This window comes from Squalius cephalus (assembly GCF_949319135.1).
Source record: "Squalius cephalus genome assembly, chromosome: 8".
NCBI lineage: Eukaryota > Metazoa > Chordata > Actinopteri > Cypriniformes > Leuciscidae > Squalius > Squalius cephalus.
In genome coordinates this window covers 15,909,966-15,932,910 of record NC_137129.1, presented here as the reverse complement: position 1 = coordinate 15,932,910, position 22,945 = coordinate 15,909,966, and the positions used below count along the sequence as shown (strand labels likewise).

At 36.9% G+C, this 22,945-nt stretch overlaps 1 protein-coding gene across 2 annotated transcripts; it reads right to left on the bottom strand.

Annotated features, from left to right (window-relative positions):
- Window positions 1–38: 38 nt before the first annotated feature.
- Window positions 39–22,910, bottom strand: seh1l (SEH1-like). Of its 2 annotated transcripts, none has more exons than XM_079878848.1 (9): window positions 22,619–22,910; window positions 18,471–18,521; window positions 17,840–17,986; window positions 17,189–17,400; window positions 17,007–17,105; window positions 16,026–16,166; window positions 15,016–15,173; window positions 13,811–13,958; window positions 39–1,111 (listed from the first exon to the last, which is right to left on the bottom strand). In XM_079878848.1, the coding sequence occupies exons 1-9, from the start codon at window positions 22,727–22,729 to the stop codon at window positions 928–930; spliced, it is 1,251 nt and encodes a 416-aa protein (XP_079734974.1). In that variant the 5' UTR covers window positions 22,730–22,910; the 3' UTR covers window positions 39–927. The 2 variants fall into 2 exon arrangements, with proteins under 2 accessions (XP_079734974.1, XP_079734975.1); XM_079878849.1 differs by lacking the exon at window positions 39–1,111 and adding an exon at window positions 12,334–12,943.
- Window positions 22,911–22,945: the final 35 nt, after the last annotated feature.

The following is a 22,945-nucleotide window of genomic DNA, read 5'->3' as shown; positions in this document are numbered from 1 at the left end:
TTAACCTCACAAAATGCACAGTACAAAATTATTTCTTTGACAGTGTTTTTTTATTATTATTATTATTATGAGACAAACATTTGGATCATATGTGAGGAATAATTTCAAGGACATGCCTCAAAATGTACTTTCCTAAAACAATGCCCATTTTAGAACTATGATTTTGTTGTTGTTGTTGTTGTTGCATTGTCCCATTTTCATAAAAAAAGGACAATTCTCTAAATCTACAACGCAAAAAATCGAATTCTTATAACTAGAAGATAAAAATATTTTCATACAAAAAATATTTGAAATTATTTATGCAGTATTTATGCAGTACATCACAGTATAGTGTCTGTTTTACTGCCCTTAATGATTATTTGAATAAAAAACATTTAATAACTGCATTTTTTTTTTTTACTGTAACCCAAACTCAAAAATATTACAGTAAGGTATTACATTACACTAAGAATGTAAAAAAATATCAGATATAAATATTATTATATATGGTTTAAAAAATGTTTTTCATGCTTGTTCAGTGAACCATAACTAATTATTGCACATGCACCTGAAGAAGACACTAACGCTTTACAGGCAGTAGACAATAAAGGTCACAGTTACAATAACTTTGAACACTAAAAAGACCCTTATACTAACTCTGATATACACCAGAAGATGCTCAGGGTCCCTGATCACCTGTGTGAACATGCCATATTCCTTCTCCAGGAGGACTGCAGATGTGGACCGAGTTTGTAATGTAAGATGCCCAAGACAGTGCTACAGGGAGACAGGAAGGATAGCTGATTGTCCTTGCAGTGCCAAACCCCCAGACGTGTTCGAGAACTTGCAAGTGTCTTGGTGGAAGTGTGGAGAAAAATCTTGTTTATGTCTCAGTTGTTGAATCTTTTTCTTGGGGGATTGGGTGAATATGATGTGGACATAAAGACATTACTGATCATTTAAATGGAAAATGTCAGTGGGTTGACTGGCGGATTTCACCATGTGTCGATGACGTAGCTGAGGTGCATGGTTGGGATCAGGCTCATTCATTTGTTCGATGAGAGAGGGAGGAGGCAGGAGGTGGCCCAGTCGGGATCCAGCTCTGGGGGAGTCCAAATGAGGGAAGAAGTACCTGTAAGAACAGAATGGGAATGAAACGAGAAACGCCCACAACACAGACACACAAGAACAACAAAAAAATGGACATTGAGGAAAAACAAAGAAACAAAGGTGAATGATGATGAATGAAGCCGGAACAGGTACGCATCACACAAGATCAGGAGGAGTTAAATAAATGTTCCAGTTTCAATGCAATGAAGGTTTATCTGCAGAATCTGAGACATGATGTTAATAAATGACCACAAAAGTTCATTTCAGCTCATCCTTCAGTTTGTAAAAACCACAGTCATGTTTATCGACATGCTTTTACAATGGAAGCAGAGAAATTTTAGTCCACATGATTTAATGGAGTTTATCGTTTTCATAATTTCATTAACCAAAAATTGGGACATTATTTGCATCCACCAAAATTTGTAATTAATAGTCTACAAACTAGTTTTCTGTGATTTTGTCATTTTCCACTTCTAAATATTTTAATTAAAAAGACTAAATTAATACAATTAAAAATGATTTAATAAACATTTAGCCTAAATTAAGTTGCCTCTCAGTATATAACTACCTAGTTTGGGAATAAATTTTAAGAAAATGGAATAAAAGGTTTTCAGTTGCTGCTAAACTAGACAATAAAGAGAAAAAGAAGAGAAAGAAATTACTTGTTCAGTAACTTTTAGAAAAACTGCAGGACTGAATGTTCAAGCCTGCAGTCAACAGTGATTTGTGTAAAAAATGAGTCTGTGCTTTAAATGTATAGGGGTCATGTCATCTGACTGGGACTGAATCAGGATTTTGTTCACAGTGACATTTTTTTTATTATTATTAAAGGGATAGTTCCAAAAAATGAAAATTATCTAATAATTTACTCACCCTCAAGCCATCCTAGGTGTATACGACTTTCTTCTTTCAGACGAACACAATCAGACTTATGTTAAAAACATATAATTGCTCTTCCAAGCTTTATAATGGGAGTGAATGGCGGTCCTGATTTTGAAGTCCAAAAAAGCACATCCATCCAAGCTTTGACGCCTCTTGCGGTTCAAACAAACAGGGCTGGGCAACAAACTCAAGCTCCTCTTCTCTTATACCAAAATCCTCTGACATTTCTCTTTAAAAATGATCTTTTTAGACTTCTTATTTGTGACAGTTGTTTTGTTTTGCTCTGTCTTCTGCGTTTTCGCATTCGTCAATACGTCATGCGTCAGGTCAGGTACTCTTTCACGAATAACAATGCTTACGGCCATCTGTCGGAAGCTAGTTATTTTGGCATATAAAATTATAAATATGTTTTTTTTTTTCTTACACTAATGCATCGCTTCGCTTCAGAAGGCCTTTATTAACCCCGAGCCATGTGGAACACTTTTATGATTGATGGATGCACTTTTTTGGCCTTCAAAATTTCTAAATTTGATCGATTGCTCCTGTCTGCCTTGCTGCTGGTTTGCGTCTGTATGCTCCGTATAGCTTTCTGTTTTGAATCTCTATTTACTATCATTCCTTTTTGTTTATATTGCTAAATATAACTTACTCATCAACATATATTAGATGTAGTCTAATAGTGCCTATCACATTAATCTGACATTGCTAGCTTTTATCTAAAACGTTATCGCTAGCACAACACGCTAGTATCTCGCTAGCCTGTTAACCTTCCATTTGTGCTTGCCGTCCTTTTTTTCTCTCTCTCTCGTGCACTCACGCTTTTTACAAGTCTATCAAACAACTGTGGTAAGTAGGATCAGTCAACAAATACAGTGAGTAATGTCTTCTCCTGTTATTGTCACTTGCACTTCGTGTCACATAAATAGCATAGCCTTCTCAGTTAGCACAGAGGGATTTTCATGTGATAAATGCAGGGAGATAGTCAGGCTGACGGAGAAGATTTCTGAACTAGAGACACGCATCCAAACTTTAATCGATGATAATAAGCATGCAAGGGCTTTAGATACTGCTTTGGATGTGACTAGCTTAGTGAACTCTGTACATTGTTCGGTTCCGACTGTAGAGCCCGTGCAGCAGGGCAACTGGGTGGCCGTGAGACGCTGTAGTCACGGGACACAACACCGCTCTTCCGTTCTGATTACCATAACAAATAGATTCTCCCCACTTAGTGAAACACCCTCTGAAAATCCTGTTGAAAGTGCCCTAGTTATTAGCGATTCTATTACACGGAACGATGCCAGCACTGATGGGCAGTAACGTGTTAGAAGTAACGTGTTACTGTAATCCAATTACTTTTTTCAAGTAACGAGTAAAGTAAGGGATTACAATTGCAAAAACAGTAATTAGATTACTGTTACTTCCCCGTAAGCAGGCTGTACTGCGTTATACTGCGAGACTGTCTCGTGATGTGAGTCGTGACTTGTGAGTGACAATGACATGAGCGCCGCGAAGTCAGTGGTAAACACTAGGCGCTGATCCACTTGTCCGTGCGACACTTCTGTCGCGCCGCGCTCCACTATATTCCTATAGGTGACGTCAAGCGTCTTTGTCGCGCCCGCAAAGCATTCCGGGAAGGCGGCGCTTTATTTGAAAAAATGCTGCGCGTCAAAAAGCTGGCCATGCCCATCTTTATGCAAATGAATTCCGTTAGACGAGACGCGTCTATCCAATAGAAGTAGAGCATATAGAGACGGAGGGAAGTCTCTCGCAGGTCCTCTGTTCTGATACGCTACATTTCCCGCTCGGTCAAAACCACGCCCATAGCGGTAAACGCCCATCAACGTATGTGGGGAGGCATCGCGACACCACGCGACAGTCGTGTCGGACAAGTGGATCAGAGCCGTATGGCAAGCGATCGCGTTCAAAAGTCTTTAAACGAAACGCGTGAATTTTGACGCGTCAACACGCACCGCTTGTCCGTGTTCAGACGTCATGTTTATTAATGAACGATGTCATAATGGTAAACTGGTATGCACGCATGCAAACATCAGACGTGATTTGTTCATGAGGGATAATGCATTGGTACGTTGTGAGTGATGTCAGTCTTATGATTTGTCATGCCTTTTTAAGTTGTTCGTTTAACGTTCTTTCTCAAGGTAGAAAAGTCAACAGCTCTTAGAATGGCTCTTTTATTTTAGCAAACTGCCAAAAAAACCTTTTCAGACTGTGCAGCTGAAAAGCTTAAGATTGCATGGAGCTGATAAGCATGAATGGCAGAAGAAAAAGACTGCAATTAAAAAACAAAACAAGAGAAAATAATTTTAATGCAAGCAATAAAAAACTGCACACATCAGCTGTGGAATAAAATAAAAGAAATGCATGATCAACTAGATTAAGGCAAACTCCTGTAAATTTGTCCATTTAAACCCTGTCCACCACCCCCAAAGGTTTCACAAAGTTATTCTTGCCACTGTAACTTATGGCTTCCTAAAGACAGGTTTATGGGTAAATAAATGAATAATAATAATAAAATATATACCAGGGGCCCGTTCTTCGTACGTTGCTTATTACATCCGAGATCAAATGACACATCCAAGATGATATCATCGTGCGAATCATGATCTGGCTAACTCGGTTCTTCGAACACACTTGCTGGATATGATTAGTATCGCTGGATTGAGTTATCTGAGATAATTGCGCGTTCATGCGCTGGTTAAAAGGGGATATGTATCGATAGTAGAAACATTGATCAGCAACGCTGCTATTGGCTGCTCGGCGTGGCCAAAGAGCGCGCTCAGTTTTTCTCCTCAGCAGAGCAAGAACTAATATAGTCGAAGTTTATTCGGAATTTTAATGTTTAATCAAAACGCCAGGGAACACCTCAAAGTCTGCAAAAGCCAGGAGAGAGGGCTGGCAAAAAGTAGCAGACAATTTAAATCCGTTAGAAGTGGCCATGTTAGATGTTTTTATCACTTATTAGCCTATATTTTTGTATTTTAATAATTGCATAATTACTTTGTGCATTGTAATGTCAGTCACCATACTAGAACATGGGAACAAATAAAAGTGAAGTACAAAAATATTCTACATAATGGTCATTTTAGTTATATTATAGTCTCTTTTATAAAAGGCACTGTTAAATAAATGGTGTTCTGTTTATAAAAGCAACCAAGAAAAAGGCTGAGAAAAAAATAGAAAAGATCTTAGTAGCCTACACTGTAAAATAATTTTTGCTGCGTTAAATTAAGGCTGTATAGTAATTTCAACTGTTAAATCTTGAGTAATGATGAATTGCTTTGACTTGTGAAAGTGAAAACTGATAAACTTATGTTAATGTACACATATTTTGCCATGAGTTATTGATCACATTTTTCCCCAGTGTAGTTCATTGTAATGACATTGTGTTTTCCTCTTTTGTGCACTTTTACATAATACACACTTGTATCTGTTCCCAAGAAAGTGGTGGCTGAAATATGTGCAGTAAGTGGACATTTTCTAACTTTCCAAAAGAAAAGAAAGTAAGACTTTGTAATGTCCATTTGTTTCCATTGCACTGGCCAGTGAATAAACCCTCTCAGATAACTGTCATATGGAGGAACTAGCCTACCTGCAAGTGCATAAATAACTTTACTTAATTTATACTTGTATGCTTTATGGCTGCAATATAAGTTGCAGGATTCCACATCTACAGAAAGGCCTACAGAAGAGTCTGCACAGACAGAGGAGACATAGGCCTACAGGTGGGCAGTGTATAGCCAACTTTTCCTTTTTATTTGTTGCATGAGGCATGTGTCTAATATCTCTTGTTGCAGGCACTTGACCACTGGCTTTTCTTTACAAAGAACAATTGAAATAAAACTCAAGGAACTAAGCATATTTGTCTTTTATTAAACATTTAATGAAAAGTGTTTTTTTTTTTTGGCAATGTTGTGTAATATGGCACATGCAACAATGTCACAGGCCCTGTCAGGTGTGCAACCCTCAGACTTTTCAGACACTGAAATCTTCCCTTTAGTTAGCCAAAGTTAATTTCATTGTGTGCCCTTGTCCTGGCTAGAGCTGCATTGTAACTGGTTTGGGTCAGGGAATGGGGTCATAAAACACCTGTCTGCAGGAACATGTCATAATCACCTATGAAAAAAATGCAGTTCTGTTAGGATCAGCATAAGTGTATGTAATACATTGAGCTTGATATTTAATTGTGGAACTTTCCTTACCACTTTCAAATAATGTGCATAAATGTGAATCTCTGAAAATTCTTAAGTCATGCACAGATCCTGGCCATTTTGCTTTCACATTTGTGATATGGAAGATTTTAGTCAACTGCCTTTTTTTTATTTGATATAATATTACTAATCTGGAATATTAAGAATCACAATAGTAACTGGGCTGCACATTTACATTGTGAACCCCCTTTCTGTTCACATAATCCCCTTCATTGAGGCCTTGGTGGCAGTCTATGGTAGCCTATAGTCTATGGTACCAATCACGTTAGTGAAGCCTGAGTGACATATCTGTAATTGGCATGGTCATGATTGTATGATCTTCATAAAAAAATATGATAGCCTAAAAAAAAAAAAAAAAAAAAAAAAAAACTGCTTTACAACATTGGGTCTTAAGTGGCTTGGAAATGCCAAAAAAAAAAAAAAAAAAACTGTTTTTTAAACATAAAAGCGACAAAAAAACGACAATTTCACGAATCACGAGAAAAAAATATATATCTCAGAAAGAAAGTGCACTATCGCGCTGCGCTGGCCTTCCCGTATCAGCTCCGCTTATGAAGCCGGGATCTATGGCAATCCTGTTAACATGAAATAAGCCTGCTCCCAAGCAGGTTTAAGTTTGCGCACATGTTGCTATGACAGCAAGTCCAGGATGAGCGTTGAAGAACCAAACAATCCAAGATCATGCCAAATCACCAACAATCAAATCCAGCTAAGTGAGTTAGCGACGTACGAAGAACGGACCCCAGGGCTCAACATTTAAGCCTTTTCATTTGTCCTTCGGTCGGTCATTCACTTGTCTGAGTAAAAACATTTGTTTGAACAGGAAAAAAATGCGATTTTTTGTGTGTGTGTTGTAAATATATTTTTTTCCGAATCAGTATTCTCATCAGTTCAGCCAGCTTTAACATATATAAATCGTCATATTTATAATATTTTAACCTTTATAAAGGGCACTTTTCCCTAATCGTTTGCTTCATCTTTCATTTAAAATTCTTAAATTTGATCAATAAATTAAAATAGAATAATAAGATGCTAAAGGGCTGTTACCAATCAAATAAACTGCATTAAATAATGTAATGAGATTATTTAAAATATTTTTTTAATATACAAATACGAAATATTATTTGTGCATAGAAATAATATTTATAAACCGCCAGTAGGAGGCGGCAGGCGACCATCTTAAGGAGTGAGTCATTGATGCAATGTGCATAAAGTTAAAATACTGAAACTAATAAAACAAGTTTTAAAAAAGAATGTTTCATTTGATTCAATTTTAGATGATGGAATATGCAGAAAGAATAGAATTAGGCTGAAAGGTCTATTGCTTTATAGCCTATTCATTTCGTGCATAATTTTTTTGAAAAGTAACTAGTAAAGTAACTAATTACTTTTGAAAATAAGTAATCAGTAAAGTAACTGGATTACTTTCTTGGAGAAGTAATCAGTAATCAGTAACTAATTACTTTTTCCAAGTAACTTGACCAACACTGGACGCCAGCCACCATAGATACATGTTTACCGGGAGCCAGAGCGCCTGACATCAAAGCAAATTTAAAAGTGCTGGCTAATGCTAATCGTAAATTCTTAAAAAAAAGATTATTATTCGCACTAATGATGTTCGACTTCGCCAGTCGGAGATCACTAAAATTAACGTTAAAGAGGTGTGTGAACTCGCAAGTACGATGTCAAGCACTGTAATTTGCTCTGGCCCCCTTCCTGTTCGCTGGAGTGATGAGAGATTGTCCTCACTCAATGGCTGGCTGTCTAAGTGGTGTCCGCAAAATAATATAGAATTCATAGTCAATAGAAAAGCTTTTGGGACAGACCTGACCTGTTGAAAAGAGATGGTATTCATCCCTCCTGATATGGTGCTGCTCTTCTCTCTAGTAATATGGCACATAGTCTTAGAGCTCAAACTTGAATTGGGGCTCAGGTCAGGAAGCAGACAGACTGACTAAACCGACCGTCTGCTAGCTGTCTCACGTCACTGAGGTCAGATAAATCCCATCACATCTATCACCTAGATGTCATCATATACAGACTGTGTCTGTTCCCCGAATTAGGAAATACAAACAACTCCCATTTAAGGGTAAAAATTTTATTGATGTTCAACAAATACAAAAAAGATATAATACAAATGAACAAATGATAAAGCTTGGGTTGCTGAATACTCGATCCCTTACTTCAAAAGCACTTATTGTTAATGATATGATCACAGATTATAACCTAGATGTGCTGTGTTTGACAGACACCTGGCTAAAACCAGACGATTACATTACTTTAAATGAGTCCACCCCCCAAGATTACTGTTATAAACATGAGTCTCATCTGAAAGGCAAGGGGGGAGGTGTTGCTGTAATTTATAGTAATATCTTCAGAATTACTTAGAAGTCTTGTTTCAAATATAATTCTTTTGAAGTGTTGGTGCTTAATGTAACACTATCTAGTGTAAATGATAAATCACATTTGAGATTTGTGCTGGCTACTGTATACAGGCCACCAGGGCACCATACCGACTTTATCAAAGAATTTGCTAATTTTTTATCAGAGTTAGTACTGGCTGCACATTAAGCCCTAATTGTTGGTGATTTAAATATAGATGTAGATAACGAAAAAGATGCATTGGGATTGGCATTTAAAGACATTCTGAATTCTATTAGAGTTAGACAACACCTGTCAGGACCTACTCATTGTCGTAATCATACTCTAGATCTAATATTATCACATGTAATCAATGTTGATGCCGTTGAAATTCTGCAGCAGGGTGATGACATTTCAGACCAATATCTAGTCTTGTGTATACTTCATTTAGCCAAGGCTGCAAAGCCGACTCCGTGTTACAAATATGTTAGACCTATCACTTCTGCTACTAAAGATTGATTTATTATAACATTCCTGATCAATTTCATCTCCTCAGCAACCCAGATAGCTTAGAAGAACTCGATATTGCGACAGAAACTTTTGACTCTCTCTTTTCCAGCACTTTAGTCAGTTGCTCCTTTGGGCTTAAAGAAACTTAAAGAAAACAGTCCAACGCCGTGGTACAACGAGCACACTCAGGCCCTTAAGAGAGCAGCCAGAAAAATGGAGCGCAAAATTTTTCTGCATTTCATGGAAAGAGAGCACGATTATGTACCGAGAGGCCTTAAAAACAGCTAGATCTGCTTATTTTTCAACCCTATTAGAAGAAAATAAACAAAACCCTAGGTATTTATATGAAACAGTGGCTAAATTAATGAAAAATAAAGCTTCAACCCCAGACGTTTCCAGCCAGCAAAGCAATGACTTTATGCACTTCTTTACTTACAAGATTGATAATATCAGGGAGAAAATTATAACTATGCAACCGTCTACTACAGTATCGCATCAGACAGTGCATTGTAATCTCCCTGAGGAAAAATTTGATTCATTCATTGCTATAGGAGAGGAAGAATTTTCTAAACTCGTTAAATCATCTAAATCAACAACATGTATGTTAGACTCCATACCGACTAAGCTATTGAAAGAGATGCATCCAGAGGTCATAGATCCTCTTCTTAATATCATTAATTCATGTTTGTCATTAGGATAGGCTACTTACCTAAAACTTTTTAGCTGGCTATGATTAAAACCGCTTGTTAAAAAACGCAACTTGATCCTACAGAATTAGTCAATTACAGGCTGATCTTGAATCTAATCTTTTTAGAAAAAAATGGTATTTGCGAGGATTTCCAGTCAGGATTTAGACATACCATATTACTGAGACAGAGTCACATCTCAGAGTCACAAATGAATTGCTCTCATCATCCGATCGTGTTTGTATCTCTCTATTAGTGTTACTCGATCTTAGTGCTGCATTTGATACTATTGACCACAACATTCTTTTAAATAGACTCAAAAATTATAGCCTGCTAATACCAAACTCTGCTACTTCGCTTTGCTTCGTAGACAGAGTCTGGCATGGCATAATTGAATTGAAAAGCGTTTTCTTTCTCGCCGGGGGGGGGGGGGGGGGGGGGTGGGCTTGTCTGAAGTTTAAAATCATTGGTTACCCATAAGCCAATCACATAACGTTTGGTTATGGCATGTGTTATGCGCATGCTCAGCCGCATCTAACAACTTCCACTGTAAACACATGTATGATGCGAAAACAAAACCATCGAACGAAATACCGGAGTGAACATGGCTGTTAACGACTTTTGCAGATTGTGTGATTAAAATCTACGCATCCACGGTACAATCAGCGTCTACGTCACGGCTCTCAGCCCGCCCTCTGTTCGTTGATTGGCCGGCTGTTTTCAGGCCGGAGGAAAACGGGGAAAACTGTCGCTATCTCAGACTGAGTACAGAACTGAAATGAAATTGAGCAGAAGTACGAAGTCTGATGTAGTCAGGCTACAAAAATTATGTTGTCATTAGTGGAATTGAATTAGCATTTAAATCATACTTATCTGACCGTTATCAGTTTGTAGCAGTAAATAAGAGATGTCTTATCGATCACAAGTTCAGTATGGAGTACCACAAGGCTCAGTACTAGGACCATTACTGTTCACTCTGTACATGCTACCCTTGGGAGATATCATGGCATAGCACTAGTTTTCACTGTTATGCTGATGATACTCAGCTTTATATTTATTTAAGCCCCGACGAAACTTGCCAATTCACAAAATTAACGGAATGCATAGCCGATATAAAAAAACTGGATGACTAATAATTTGCTAGTACTTAACTCTGAAAAAACAGAGATTCTAATTATTGGACAAAAAACGTCCTCAAGTAATAATCTAGAATACTGTCTAACACTTGATGGCTGCTCTGTCAAACCTTTGTCATCGGTTAGGAACCTGGGTGTGCTCTTTGATACCAATCTTTCATTTGAAAGTCACGTTAGTATCCGTAAAACCGCATTCTTCCATCTTAAAAATATATCTAAATTACGTCATATGCTCTCAATGACAAATGTGGAACAATAAGTTCATGTGTTCATGACATCAAGGCTAGATTATTATAATGCTCTTATGGGTGGTTGCCCTGCACACTTAATAAATAAACTACATCTGGTCCAAAACGCATCAGTTCTTACTAGAACCAGGAAGTATGACTATATTAGCCCGGTTCTATCAACACTGCATTGGCTCCCTATTAAAAATCGTATACATTTTTAAATATTACTGATTGCTTACAAAGCACTTAATGGTTTAGCTCCCCAGTACTTGAGCGAGCTCTTAACGCATTATACTCCTTCACGTCTATTGCGATCTCAAAATTCCGTCCAATTGATAATACCTAGAATATCTAACTAATGATCTTTGCAACGGAAGTGAATCGATCAAAACTAACTTTAGCTGGACAATAACTTTATTCTAGAGCTGCTGTAAAGCCAAAACAATCTCTGTTACTTTAATTACCTATTCATTTAATTTCTTATAAATTTTACTATAAAGCTGCTTTGAAACAGTCCATATTGTTAAAAGCTCTATATAAATGAAGGTGACTTGACTTAAGATAATATTTTATTTCTTTTAAATGTCTTTTCAGACCAACTTCTTCCTCTTATAAGGGCTCTTTAAATGAGGACCACACAACTCAGAGAAACCTCAGAAAGGTTTTTATTACATAAATCAGAACTGAAAAACAAACTTTATTTTACAAAAATAATAATAATAATAATTGCATTAGTCTCTAGAAATGTTTAAATTTTCTCTTTTTGAATTCCCAATTGAAGAAGCAGCACTACAAAGAATGTCATGGATGGATATTGCCAATATACAGAGTTAAATATCAGATGCCAGCTTTTCATTTATTCATGCACCAAAATTGTGAATTGAAAAAACGTTTGGTGATGGTTTATTAACGGAAGTAGTAGATATGTTTAGCAGGTCAAATGTTTCTTCATTGAATAGGCCTTAGAGCTGCAAAAAGTTGCTTATTTCAGCACAAACAATCTGTGCCAACACCCTAAAATACTTACTGAAATACTATAATACAGTTAGTTTGACAAATTAAATGTAATGTGCTAGTAATTCCAAAGGCATAGTTGGAGACAGAACAAAATTTGAGCAGAAGTGGGCTGAATGATACAATGCCTCCATCTACTGTCCACACCACAGAATACATGGTGATCAGCTTCAGACTAACAGCGCAAACATGTGTAGTGTTCTTTTGAAAGCTTGAAGTCCATTTACTCACCTTCATGCTATTCCAAGTGCAAATTATTTTATTTCATTTTTTTTAAATGAGGTTTTAGAATGTTTCCTTTTGTGCATCACAGAAGAAACTCAGTTGTAAAAGTTCTGGAACAACATGAAGGCAAATAAACAATGACAGAATTTTGAGTTATCTGTTCCTTTAAAAGCAACTATAACAGTTTTTGGATATAGTCAATGGAAACGGGTGCAGACAATTATGCTTTGAAACTTCAAAATGACCTAAATGTAAGTATTAAAATAAATAATTAATACTGAATCACATCACAACAATTAATAAGAATGTCAATATTGGAATCATGTTTAGTGTAATTTGTTAAATAATACAAAAAATGCTCAATGTCAGAAGAGAACACACAAGCACAGTTCCTTTAACAGCCACACAACAGATCGTGCCGTCAGCACACGCTTCCGTCAGATTAGTAGCTAGAAGAGTGTGCATGTATCACACCGTGCAGAGGAGGGGTCAATGAGGTCTCTGTCCAATCCTGTGCATGTGCATGCAGCAAGCAGCCAATCAGCATGTTATGCCGTTAGCCTGGCATCAGCTGAGCTTTTTTTCTGTTAAAATTAAGACATTTAATTATGAATAAACTACAAACTTGCAATGCAAAATGCAATCAAATGCATATATAATAAGAATTTTTTTAAAATGCCTTTAAAAAGTCAGAACTCGTTAACACTTTCCCCGCCATTGATGGAAATTTCTGGCTTTCCCTATTTTCACTGTAGGGGGCGCTATTACGCATCTTACGCTAGTACTGAATCTCTTGATCAAAACACAGGCAAAGGAGTAGCAGAAATAAGCGGTATCATATTTAAGCACATGGATATGTAAAATAACGTGATCATCATTAAACAGAATATAAATCAAAACTGCCTAATGTTACCGAATGAAATATCACCCAGGACGAGCTATAGGACTGTGCAGCTTAGCACAGTTTAGACTCAATCAACCCCATATATGTTTTGATCATCATTCTGAATCATATCTAGACGTAGTCTTTAACAAAAACGCGATTTTCTCTGATTTTCGCTCAAAATGTTGCTTTTTTAATGAATCGTACCCACATTCAAGTTATGATAAAGGAATGCATGAAGCCAGAATAAAACTTTTTTTTGTTTGTTTTTTAAAGCTGAGGGTCTGTTCTTCATACAGCAAAATATTCTGGAGGCCATGAAACTTTTGTGAATATGATCAAATGCTGGCAACTTTTTTCAAAAACACTGGCAGGGAAAGAGTTAAGTAATGTGAAGCAGTAGTTTTTGTACCTAAAAAGAAAAAAAAAACAGACCAGACCTATTCATTTGTGATGAATACTTATCTAAATTCTATCAACTTTCATATTGTAATTTAATACTTTAACCGTTTTAAGCAAAAATAACTATATTGAGGGTCATACTCTACATCACAGCACCGCCACATACCTGCCAGCAGAAGCCGCCCCAACAACCATCTGAGCAGCTCCAGGGACGCCCACAGTGCTCAGAGCAGCAGTGAGTCCAGAGGAGCCGTTCACTGGGCTCCCGTCTCCTCTCAGGATCCCTGTGCACTTCCAGTTGTCCATATAATTAGCTGCAGACAAGATGAACCAGAATGCACAGCATAAATTTACATTATGTGATGTATATCATTAAACATGTTAGGCTGGGATATTGTTAGTCCATATAATTTTCCCCCGCCTGAGCAGCCTTATTGTCAGCAGAAATTAAAAGTAGTTTTAGAGGTTAAAGTTTAAAAGGGCTGGGTTTACGAAGTCTGGCATTTTTATCGCAAGATTGGGTTATGATATAAAAAATAACATGCATGTATAAATAATTCACAAAAAGATACATCATATAACATGTATGTAGAAAATTGAGGTGAATTTTCATTTTATGCTGACTTTAAAGTAGAGGTAAAAAAAAAAAGAAAAATTCACGATCTCGATTCAAAACACCCAGGCAATCTTATTTCTAAATGACAACGATTCGGCTATGCGTTTTAAATATTTGATCCAAAAAAAAAAAAAAAAAAAAAAGCAAAACTTTCAGATCACTGCCTCTGACCCAGACAGAACAGTTGTCATGTATAGGTGTGAAACAGCTTCACAAACAATCTTTTCAGCCTCACATAATCATTATTTCTTAGTTTTTCTAAAAGTTTATATAAACACTGATGTCTAAGGTAGCGATCAAAATAAAGCAAATCACCTTTTGAAAGTAACTTGGTGCTTCAAATAACAATGGTATCAATTACATCACTATTAACTGTAAAAAAAAAAAAAAAAAATGTATTTGTCATTGAATCATTCATTCAAAAGAATTTGATTTGAACAAGTTTTTGTTCAAAAACGCAGATTCATCCAGTAATGAAACAAGTGAAGTATTTATGAGCGAGTGATTCTCAATTTATCCAGAATCCTGCAGCTCTACTTTAAATTTAATACATTTTGATGAAAGCTAAAACCTATTTGTAATATTATATTACAATTTTCATAATAAATGAAAAGTAACACTAGCATTTATAATTAAAAAAAACATTAAAAGAGTTGGACTGTAAAGAATATCTAAAGCAATGATAAAGAGTTATTATTGAGAAATGTTTTTCAAAAGATTCACTCAGCAGGAAGTAGATTGAGTTGACGGCTGACCTTTCCAGAGTCGCACACAGCCATCGTCTCCAGAGGAGGCCAGGAGAGTACTGGTGATGTTCCAACTCACACGCCACACCTGAGAGTTATGACTGTCAAACTGAGCCATCACTTGCACCTCAAACTTAGTGGGACCAGAGCTGTTGGCGCTCTCTCTCCTGTCAGACACATAACATGAATCAACTGTTCCAAAAAGATTCTTACAGTCAGAGTAAAACATGAGTGGCGTTTACCATTGTAAAACTCGGCACAGTGAAGCTAGGGCGTTGACAGGTGGTGGCTTAAAAGTTCTGAGATGTTAGCTCAATACTATTGTGAGCGGTGCTTACTAGGGCTGCACAATATTATAAAAAACTGCCATTGTAAAATTTAGTTTTTCTGATGTGTGTGTGTGTATGTCTCATACACATATATATATACACATATATATACACACACCCCCCCACAGGTAGGCTTCTTCAAGCTTCTTGGAGACGTTGCCGCGGTTCTTCTGAATTTAGTAACTAATATTTATACATAACTACATAACTAATATTTAAGTGTCTTTGTTTTCTTTCATTCTTTATTTTCAAACATAAAACCATTAAGCTTTAACATTGAAACAAAGGATCATGAGCTGAATGCATATAAATGAACACAGTGCAGCATTTCACTCTGAAACCGGCAGCACATATATTTAATTAAATTGCAGACTTCATGATTTGAAAATCACACCAAGCCATACTGCAATTCCATTTTATGTCAATATATCCCGTTGCCCAAGTGTTTACTAGACCAAGTCAAAATATCCCACCCTCAAGTCCCAATAAATAGCGTGGGCCCCTCCTTAGAATTATTTAAAAAAAATTCAATGTTGTTTTATACTGAATCTCTTCTGTTATGTTCCACAGAAGATCAAGACTGATACATGTTTGAAACATTTATTTCAGTATTTACTTTTTGGGTGAACAATTAAGATGACCAATTTGACTGCTTAGCTTTCTTACTAACGAGAGTGATATCATATTTACCTCAATGGTATGAGTTTGAAAATGCGGACGTCTTTGGTCGCTATCGCCAGCACATGGAAGGATCTCCCAAGATTAGGAGCAAATGCGATGTCATGTACTGGGTCAGTCACAGTCATCAATGTCTCTGCTTTGGCATACTTCCTGAAAGTCAACATAAACCCATTAGAAACATGATTATAACAGAAAAATAGATATTAAAGACCTGGGCCCATATTTTTAAAGCTTCTAAGAATCCTCCCAGAAAGCTCCTAATTTATCTTAAGAAATGCGATTTTAAGTATAGGGTCTATTCTAAGCCTTCACTTTGAAATTACAAGTGTAATTTTTCCTATTTTACCATACTCTCTGACACACACACATTATATATATGTATGTATATTCTTTATTTTTTATTAACCATGCGGTTAATGTTGTAATTAACGTATTTGATAGGAAATGAACAGCCACACAAGGTTCTGAAAGTGCTGTAACTGTTTGTGTGATCACTTTGCTTATAGAAGGTTGAAACAGACATAAATCATCACTGCTGCATAGTTGCATTTTTCAAGTTGCCAAATATGATAATGTAGTTAATGTAGTGAATACTTACATTTCTGGCACTATGGCATTTCTGCGCTGTGTCGGAGATGTTAGCGTGTCTCTAATAAGATCAGTCACAAACATGATCCCTCCACGACCTAATGTGTAGCGTCTTATTAACTCACTGACATGCATTGTGTGCAACACATTTATTCTCCCTTTATCACGTTTCGTCCATTTTCTCAGCTGCTAAAGAAACTTTTAAGCCTCTTAAAAGTCCTTGTCCATACTCCTAAAAATGTTGGACCTTAAGACCTCTTTTAAGGGTTAAGATGCTTTCTGAATTATTTCTTTACTAGGATATTTTCTTTAACTTTGAGGAAACACCCACATTTCTGAAAAATTTCTAAGGGAGCAACTCTTTGCACTAAGAAGTGAAATTCCATGAAGCGAAACTCATACCTTGTATTTTCATTATACTCATAGATTTGCACTTTGCCACTGTATGTGACATTGCTGTCATCACTGCCCACAGCTATCATTGGAGGATGTGCTCGAGAACTAAAAGGCAGGACAAACAGTTGTGACAATCAAGAATACTTCTTTCACATTCATATGTTATTGTGTGTAGATGGCGTTCAGACCTTGAGGGGTTCCATGAGATGCAGGAGCATGAGAGCTTGCAGGAGATCTCGTGCTGCAGTGACCACTGGCTGAGGTTCATCACATCAGGGGCCTCGTAGATGCGCACCACACCGTCTGCAGAGCAGGTGGTCAACATCAGGCCCATGTGCTTTGGTGCAAACTTCACATCGGTCACTGATGTCCGACTGTCCACAAGTGTGGTTCTCTTAATCTGGAGAAGCACACAAAAAATGAATAGAAGATCTATGACACTGCTTCAGATTTGCACAAAAACATGATTGGTTACCATCTTGTTTTTAGAAAATTCATAAGTTACCCTCAAAATCACAATTTTACATTTGGACTTTTGGCCAAAGCAACTTTATCCAAAGCAACTCTGAAATCAATGTATACTCTTGAATTATACCATACTTTTCAATTCATTTGATTCTCTGTGAATCAAACCCATTGCTAGCACCATGCTCTACTCTTTGAGCAACAGGAAAAGCAAGTAGTAAGGACCTATGACATGAAAATTTGCAAAATCCAGTCAAAAAGAAAATTGTCCATGTTTTAATTTAAACAGTAAACCTCTATTATGCAGCACTTTAAAAAAATAATACTGATTTTATAGGGCAGTAAATAACTTGTAAATAAATAATTGTACATACCCAGTGACTCTGACCACGCTGTTTATCATTGGATTCACCGACTATCTCCTCCCATACAGCCGCAGTGCGGTCAAACGAACAAGATGCTAACACTTGACCGAACTCAGGATGCGCCCATGTCACCCTCCAAACAGAACCACTATGGGTCTAAAACAGACAGAAAGATGGAAGAATGTGGTTTAAAACAGTTTTAGGAATTCCTCAAATAAGGTGTTTGATCAAATTAATAAATTATTTTCACATTTTATTTTAGAGGTCCACAAACTTTCCCCCGGTTTCAGAGACAAGGTTTAAGCCTAGTCCTAGATTAAAATGCATGTTTGAGAATATTTTCAAATATGTCAGTGCCATTGTTTTGTTTCAAGATGCACACCAGTAATGTTTTTTTTTCTAAGGCACATTTATAAAAGCTACTTAGATGTCCTCATTGAACTAAGGCCTAATCCTGGCTTAATCTAAGCCCTGCCTTTAACTTTAATATTTTTGTTTGGTAAAATAAAAAAAGTGCTATAATGAATATGCATCTACTTGTATCCCACCTTTTTAACCAACGGTGGAAACTAAAGTCAGTTATGCAGTATAGGGTTACATGAAGATTTAGCACATAAAAGTTTTTTTTTTAAAATCATACCTTCCAACTAGCAGTGCAGTGCCATTCTCCATCATCACCTTTGTCCCAGACCTAGATCAGTTCACAACAGCCAAACATTTGTCAACAATATATTTAACAAGCGTGCAAATAAGCTAAAGAACCACAGCCTTAACCTCAGCTCCTATCTGAAGCTGCTATCAATTGAATCCCCAAGCTCCAAATCTATCAATCCATGTGATGAACAGAGGCTGCTTGATCATTTTTGGTTTTCTTAATTTTTGTGTTTACTCATGTATCGCAACACCATCTGTTTCTTTTTATTTTCACTTCATTTAACCCTAAACTTTGAGAGTTCTTGATCATTACATTTGAAGTCAAATTTTAAGTCTAAGGTACAAGAAATTGTTTCAATACCTTGAAATTTGCTCTCAGTTTTGTTTCAAGCTGTTTAGATTCTGAGCTGAAATATTATTGAGGTTTCCATAAACATCTGTATAACCAAAATTTGTTGTGGGCCATGACACAAAGATGGCTGTCACGTTTAGTCTAAAACAGAAGTAGCAAAAGTTTTTTATTCCCGATTGTAATATACAGTTATAATCTAAATTATTCAACCCCCATTGCAAATCAGGTTTATTGGCAAAATTTACAGACTTTCAACTGTTTTCAATGAACAAATCAAAGTAATTAAAATAGCAGTTTAACAACAAATGTTTCAAGTGGTTTCCCAAAATTCTACTGAAAATGCAACTTTTAATGACTTCTGTAGTCTCAAAATTATTCAACCCCTTCATGGCAAGCATTTTTAGTACTTAGTAGAACTCTCATTTGCTGTTATGACCTGCTGCAAATGAGATATATAACCAGACACCAGCTTCTGGCAGCGTTTCTGAGGAATCTTAGCCCATTCCTCATGAGCAATGGCCTCCAGTTCAGTAATATTCTTTGGTTTGCATGCTGCAACCACCTTCTAAAGGGGTACAAGTCAGGTGACTGTGATGGCCACTGTAGAATCTTCCAGGACACATTTTCCCTTAGGATTTCCTGATACTTCAATGAATCCATCTTGCCCTCCACATGCTGCAGGTTTCCAGTGGCAGAGGATGTAAAGCAGCCCCAGAGCATCACCGAGCCCCACCATGCTTAACTGTAGACAGAGTATTATTTTCAGGATATGCTTCATTCTTCTTCCTCCAGACATCCATAGGGCCAAAAAGTTCCAAAGTTTTGTTTCATCGCTCCACAGAACAGAATCCCAAAAACTCTGTGGCTTATATATATGATTTTGAGCAAATTGGAGCATACTTTTCTTGTGCTTTTGGGTCAGTAGGTGTGTACGCCTTGGAGTTCTGGCATGTGTTTAGTATGCGCCTTACTGTGCAAGCTGAAACCTCAGGGGCTGAAACCTCAGTGCCTGTTGCCACCAAGTGTTGCTGCAGGTCTTTTGCAGTCACTCGAGGGTTTTTCTGAACCTGCCTTCCCAGAAATCTGGTTGTAGCCGTTGATAGCTTCCTTTTTCTGCCCCATCCAGGTAGTGTAACCACTGTTCCTTTAACTTTGAACTTGCAAACTATGCTTCCAACGGTGTCTCTAGGAACATTGAGTGCCTTCGCTATCTTTTTGTATCCTGTTCCTTGTTTGTAAAGGGTGATGATATCTTAACTTTTTGGACCATTCTTTTGACTTAGCCATATTTCTAACTTGCAGTCAAACGTGACACTCAACAAACCTAGCCAATTCAGATATTTCATGTGTTCTAGCTCAAGCACACCTGGTGCAACTAATGAAGCCCTTGATTAGTTGCATCAGGTGTGCTTGATATAACACCTGTTTTGCAGATTTGTGCTGTTGTGAGGAATTCTATTCAGAGGGTTGTATAATTTTGAGACTGCAGAAGTCATTAAAAGATGCATTTGAATTTGCAGAAACCACTTGAAACATGTATTGTGTTGAGCTATTTTAATTACTTTTGTTTGATTTGTTCATTGTGAACAGCTGAAAGTCTGTAAAGTTTGCCAATGATACTGATTTGCAATGGGGGTTGAATAATTTAATTCACAATCACAACTATATATCAGAGTGAAACTGATTCTTGAACAAGAAATAATGTAGGGTGGGACTTGATTTTGTCTATCGGAATTGACTGGGTCGTTGTGGTTTGCTATTGCTGTGATGTAATGTGATTGACAGTTGTCCCACCCTCATGCCAATAAACACTGTCATAAGAGATTAGATGTTGCAAGAGGAAGGGGACGTTATTTTGATTTCTGATTATGAAGACATACAAATTAAAATAATAATAAATAATAACGTGCACAGATAAATCAATTATTATAAATACTGCAATATTCCATAAAAATAAGAATTTTCTATTTTGATTTCATTGTGACTTTAAACTGATTAAAAAAAAAACAGTGGTTGGCATCACCAAAACAGAGGTAATCACTCAAAAAAAGGAAAATTAAAAAAAACTGTCAAGAAACCACCTTTACCATTTTTGGAACATATTTTACAACTGAATTAGGCTAACTTGCATACAACGTGATGGAGATTAACAGACACATTATGTCTCCAATACAATCGATCAATCAATTATTTAATACACCAAATCTCTAATTTCATAGAATCTAACCTATACCCTCTCATAAAGTATACTCTGGAGATACAAAAAAATATACAGGTGCTGGTCATATAATTAGAATATCATCAAAAAGTTGATTTATTTCAGTAATTCCATTAAAAAAGTGAAACTTGTATATTATATAGACTCATTACATGCAAAGTGAGATATCTCAAGCCTTTTTTTGTTATAATTTTGATGATTATAGCTTACAGCTTATGAAAACCACAAAATCAAAATCTCAGAAAATTAGAATATTACATGAAATCACACAGTAATTACACAGTAATCCCATGGTCATGAACCATGTTTTGGTTATTTTGGCAGTGTGGGCCGGTGCAAATCCTGCTGGAAAATGAAGTCAGCATCTCCATAAAGCTTGTCTGCTGAAGGAAGCATGAAGTGCTCTGGAAATGTCCTGGTAGACGGCTGCGTTGAGTGGACAGCACAGTGGACCAACACCAGCCGATGACATGGCTCCCCAAACCAACACAGACTGTGGAAACTTCACACTGGACTTCAAGCATCTTGGATTGTGTGCCTCTCCATTCTTCCTCCAGACTCTGGGACCTTGGTTTCCAAATGAGATGCAAAATTTGCTCTCATCAGAAAAGAGGACTTTTGTCCACTGTGCTTTATTAAATCCAGAGTCAACGCAGCCTTCTACCAGGACATTTTCAGAGCACTTCATGCTTCCTTCATTTTCCAGCAGGATTTGCACCTGCCCACACTGCCAAAAGAACCAAAACCTGGTTCAATGACCATGGTATCACTGTGTAATTACTGTGTGATTTCATGTAATATTCTAAATTTCTGAGATTTTGATTTTGTGGTTTTAAGCCATAATCATCAAAATTATAACAAATAAAGGCTTGAGATATCTCACTTTGCATGTAATGAGTCTATATAATATACAAGTTTCACTTTTTTAACGAAATTACTGAAATAAATCAACTTTTTGATGATATTCTAATTATATGACCAGCACCTGTATATAGGCATGACATATAACAATAACATGATGGTTTATACCAGGGATGGGCAACTTCGGTCCTGGAGGGCCACTGTCCTACAGAGTTTAGCTCCAACCCTGAAAAAAATCACCTGCCTGTAATTTTCTAGTAATCCTGAGGACCTTGATTAGCTTGTTCAGGTGTGTTTGATTAGGGTTGGAGCTAGACTCTGTAGGACAGTGGCCCTCCAGAACCGAAGTTGCCCATCCATGGTTTATACAATCACATTTAACAGAAATTGAAAGGCGCTATATAAATAAAACATTATTATTATTTACATACATAACACCGTTTTTTTAAAGGATAGTATTCCCAAACTAATGCACAGCTGCAGGAAAGCCCATTCAATCACTTATAAAGTTTCTGTCCAATGTATAACTTATCTAACTTAGCTATATCTCAAAATGAGCTGCCCGTCTAGACCGCATTTTTGGGTGTCACAGGCACGTGTAGGATTTACTTTCTAGGTAGGCAGCTCAATATAAGTTTGGACAAAGTCTCTATAAAGTCCTCCTGTGCAGTTAAACAGATCCCACAAAAGAGTGTTTTCTTGCCTTGACGCTCTGATCACTGGAGCAGGTCGCCATCCTGCGACCATGAAAGTCATAAGAAACATCGTGAATCAGATCTTTATGATCCGCTGCGATGCTCTTCGCCACGAACATTCTAGTAAAACTATGTTACTTCTTGACACCACCAAGAAAATATCTTGCACAATTCACAAAATGAAACAGCAAATAGGCGTTTAGTCAAACTTCAGCAGAAATTTTTTAACTCTACCGGTGCCATGTTTTTTTTTTTAACATGAAACCGTTGCTCGCTGCTTTATTGGAGATGAAAATCATCTGAGAGCGGATTACTGCCACCTACTGCACTAGCGG

Excerpts from the sequence above, each read along its gene's own strand:
- seh1l (XM_079878848.1), bottom strand. The coding sequence starts at position 22,729 with ATGTTCGTGGCGAAGAGCATCGCAGCGGATCATAAAGATCTGATTCAC. Across the intron at positions 17,401-17,839 it reads AGCGTGGTCAGAGTCACTGG|ATTAAGAGAACCACACTTGT; the intron begins GTATGTACAATT and ends GTGCTTCTCCAG. Across the intron at positions 17,106-17,188 it reads ATCTCATGGAACCCCTCAAG|TTCTCGAGCACATCCTCCAA; the intron begins GTCTGAACGCCA and ends CCTGCCTTTTAG.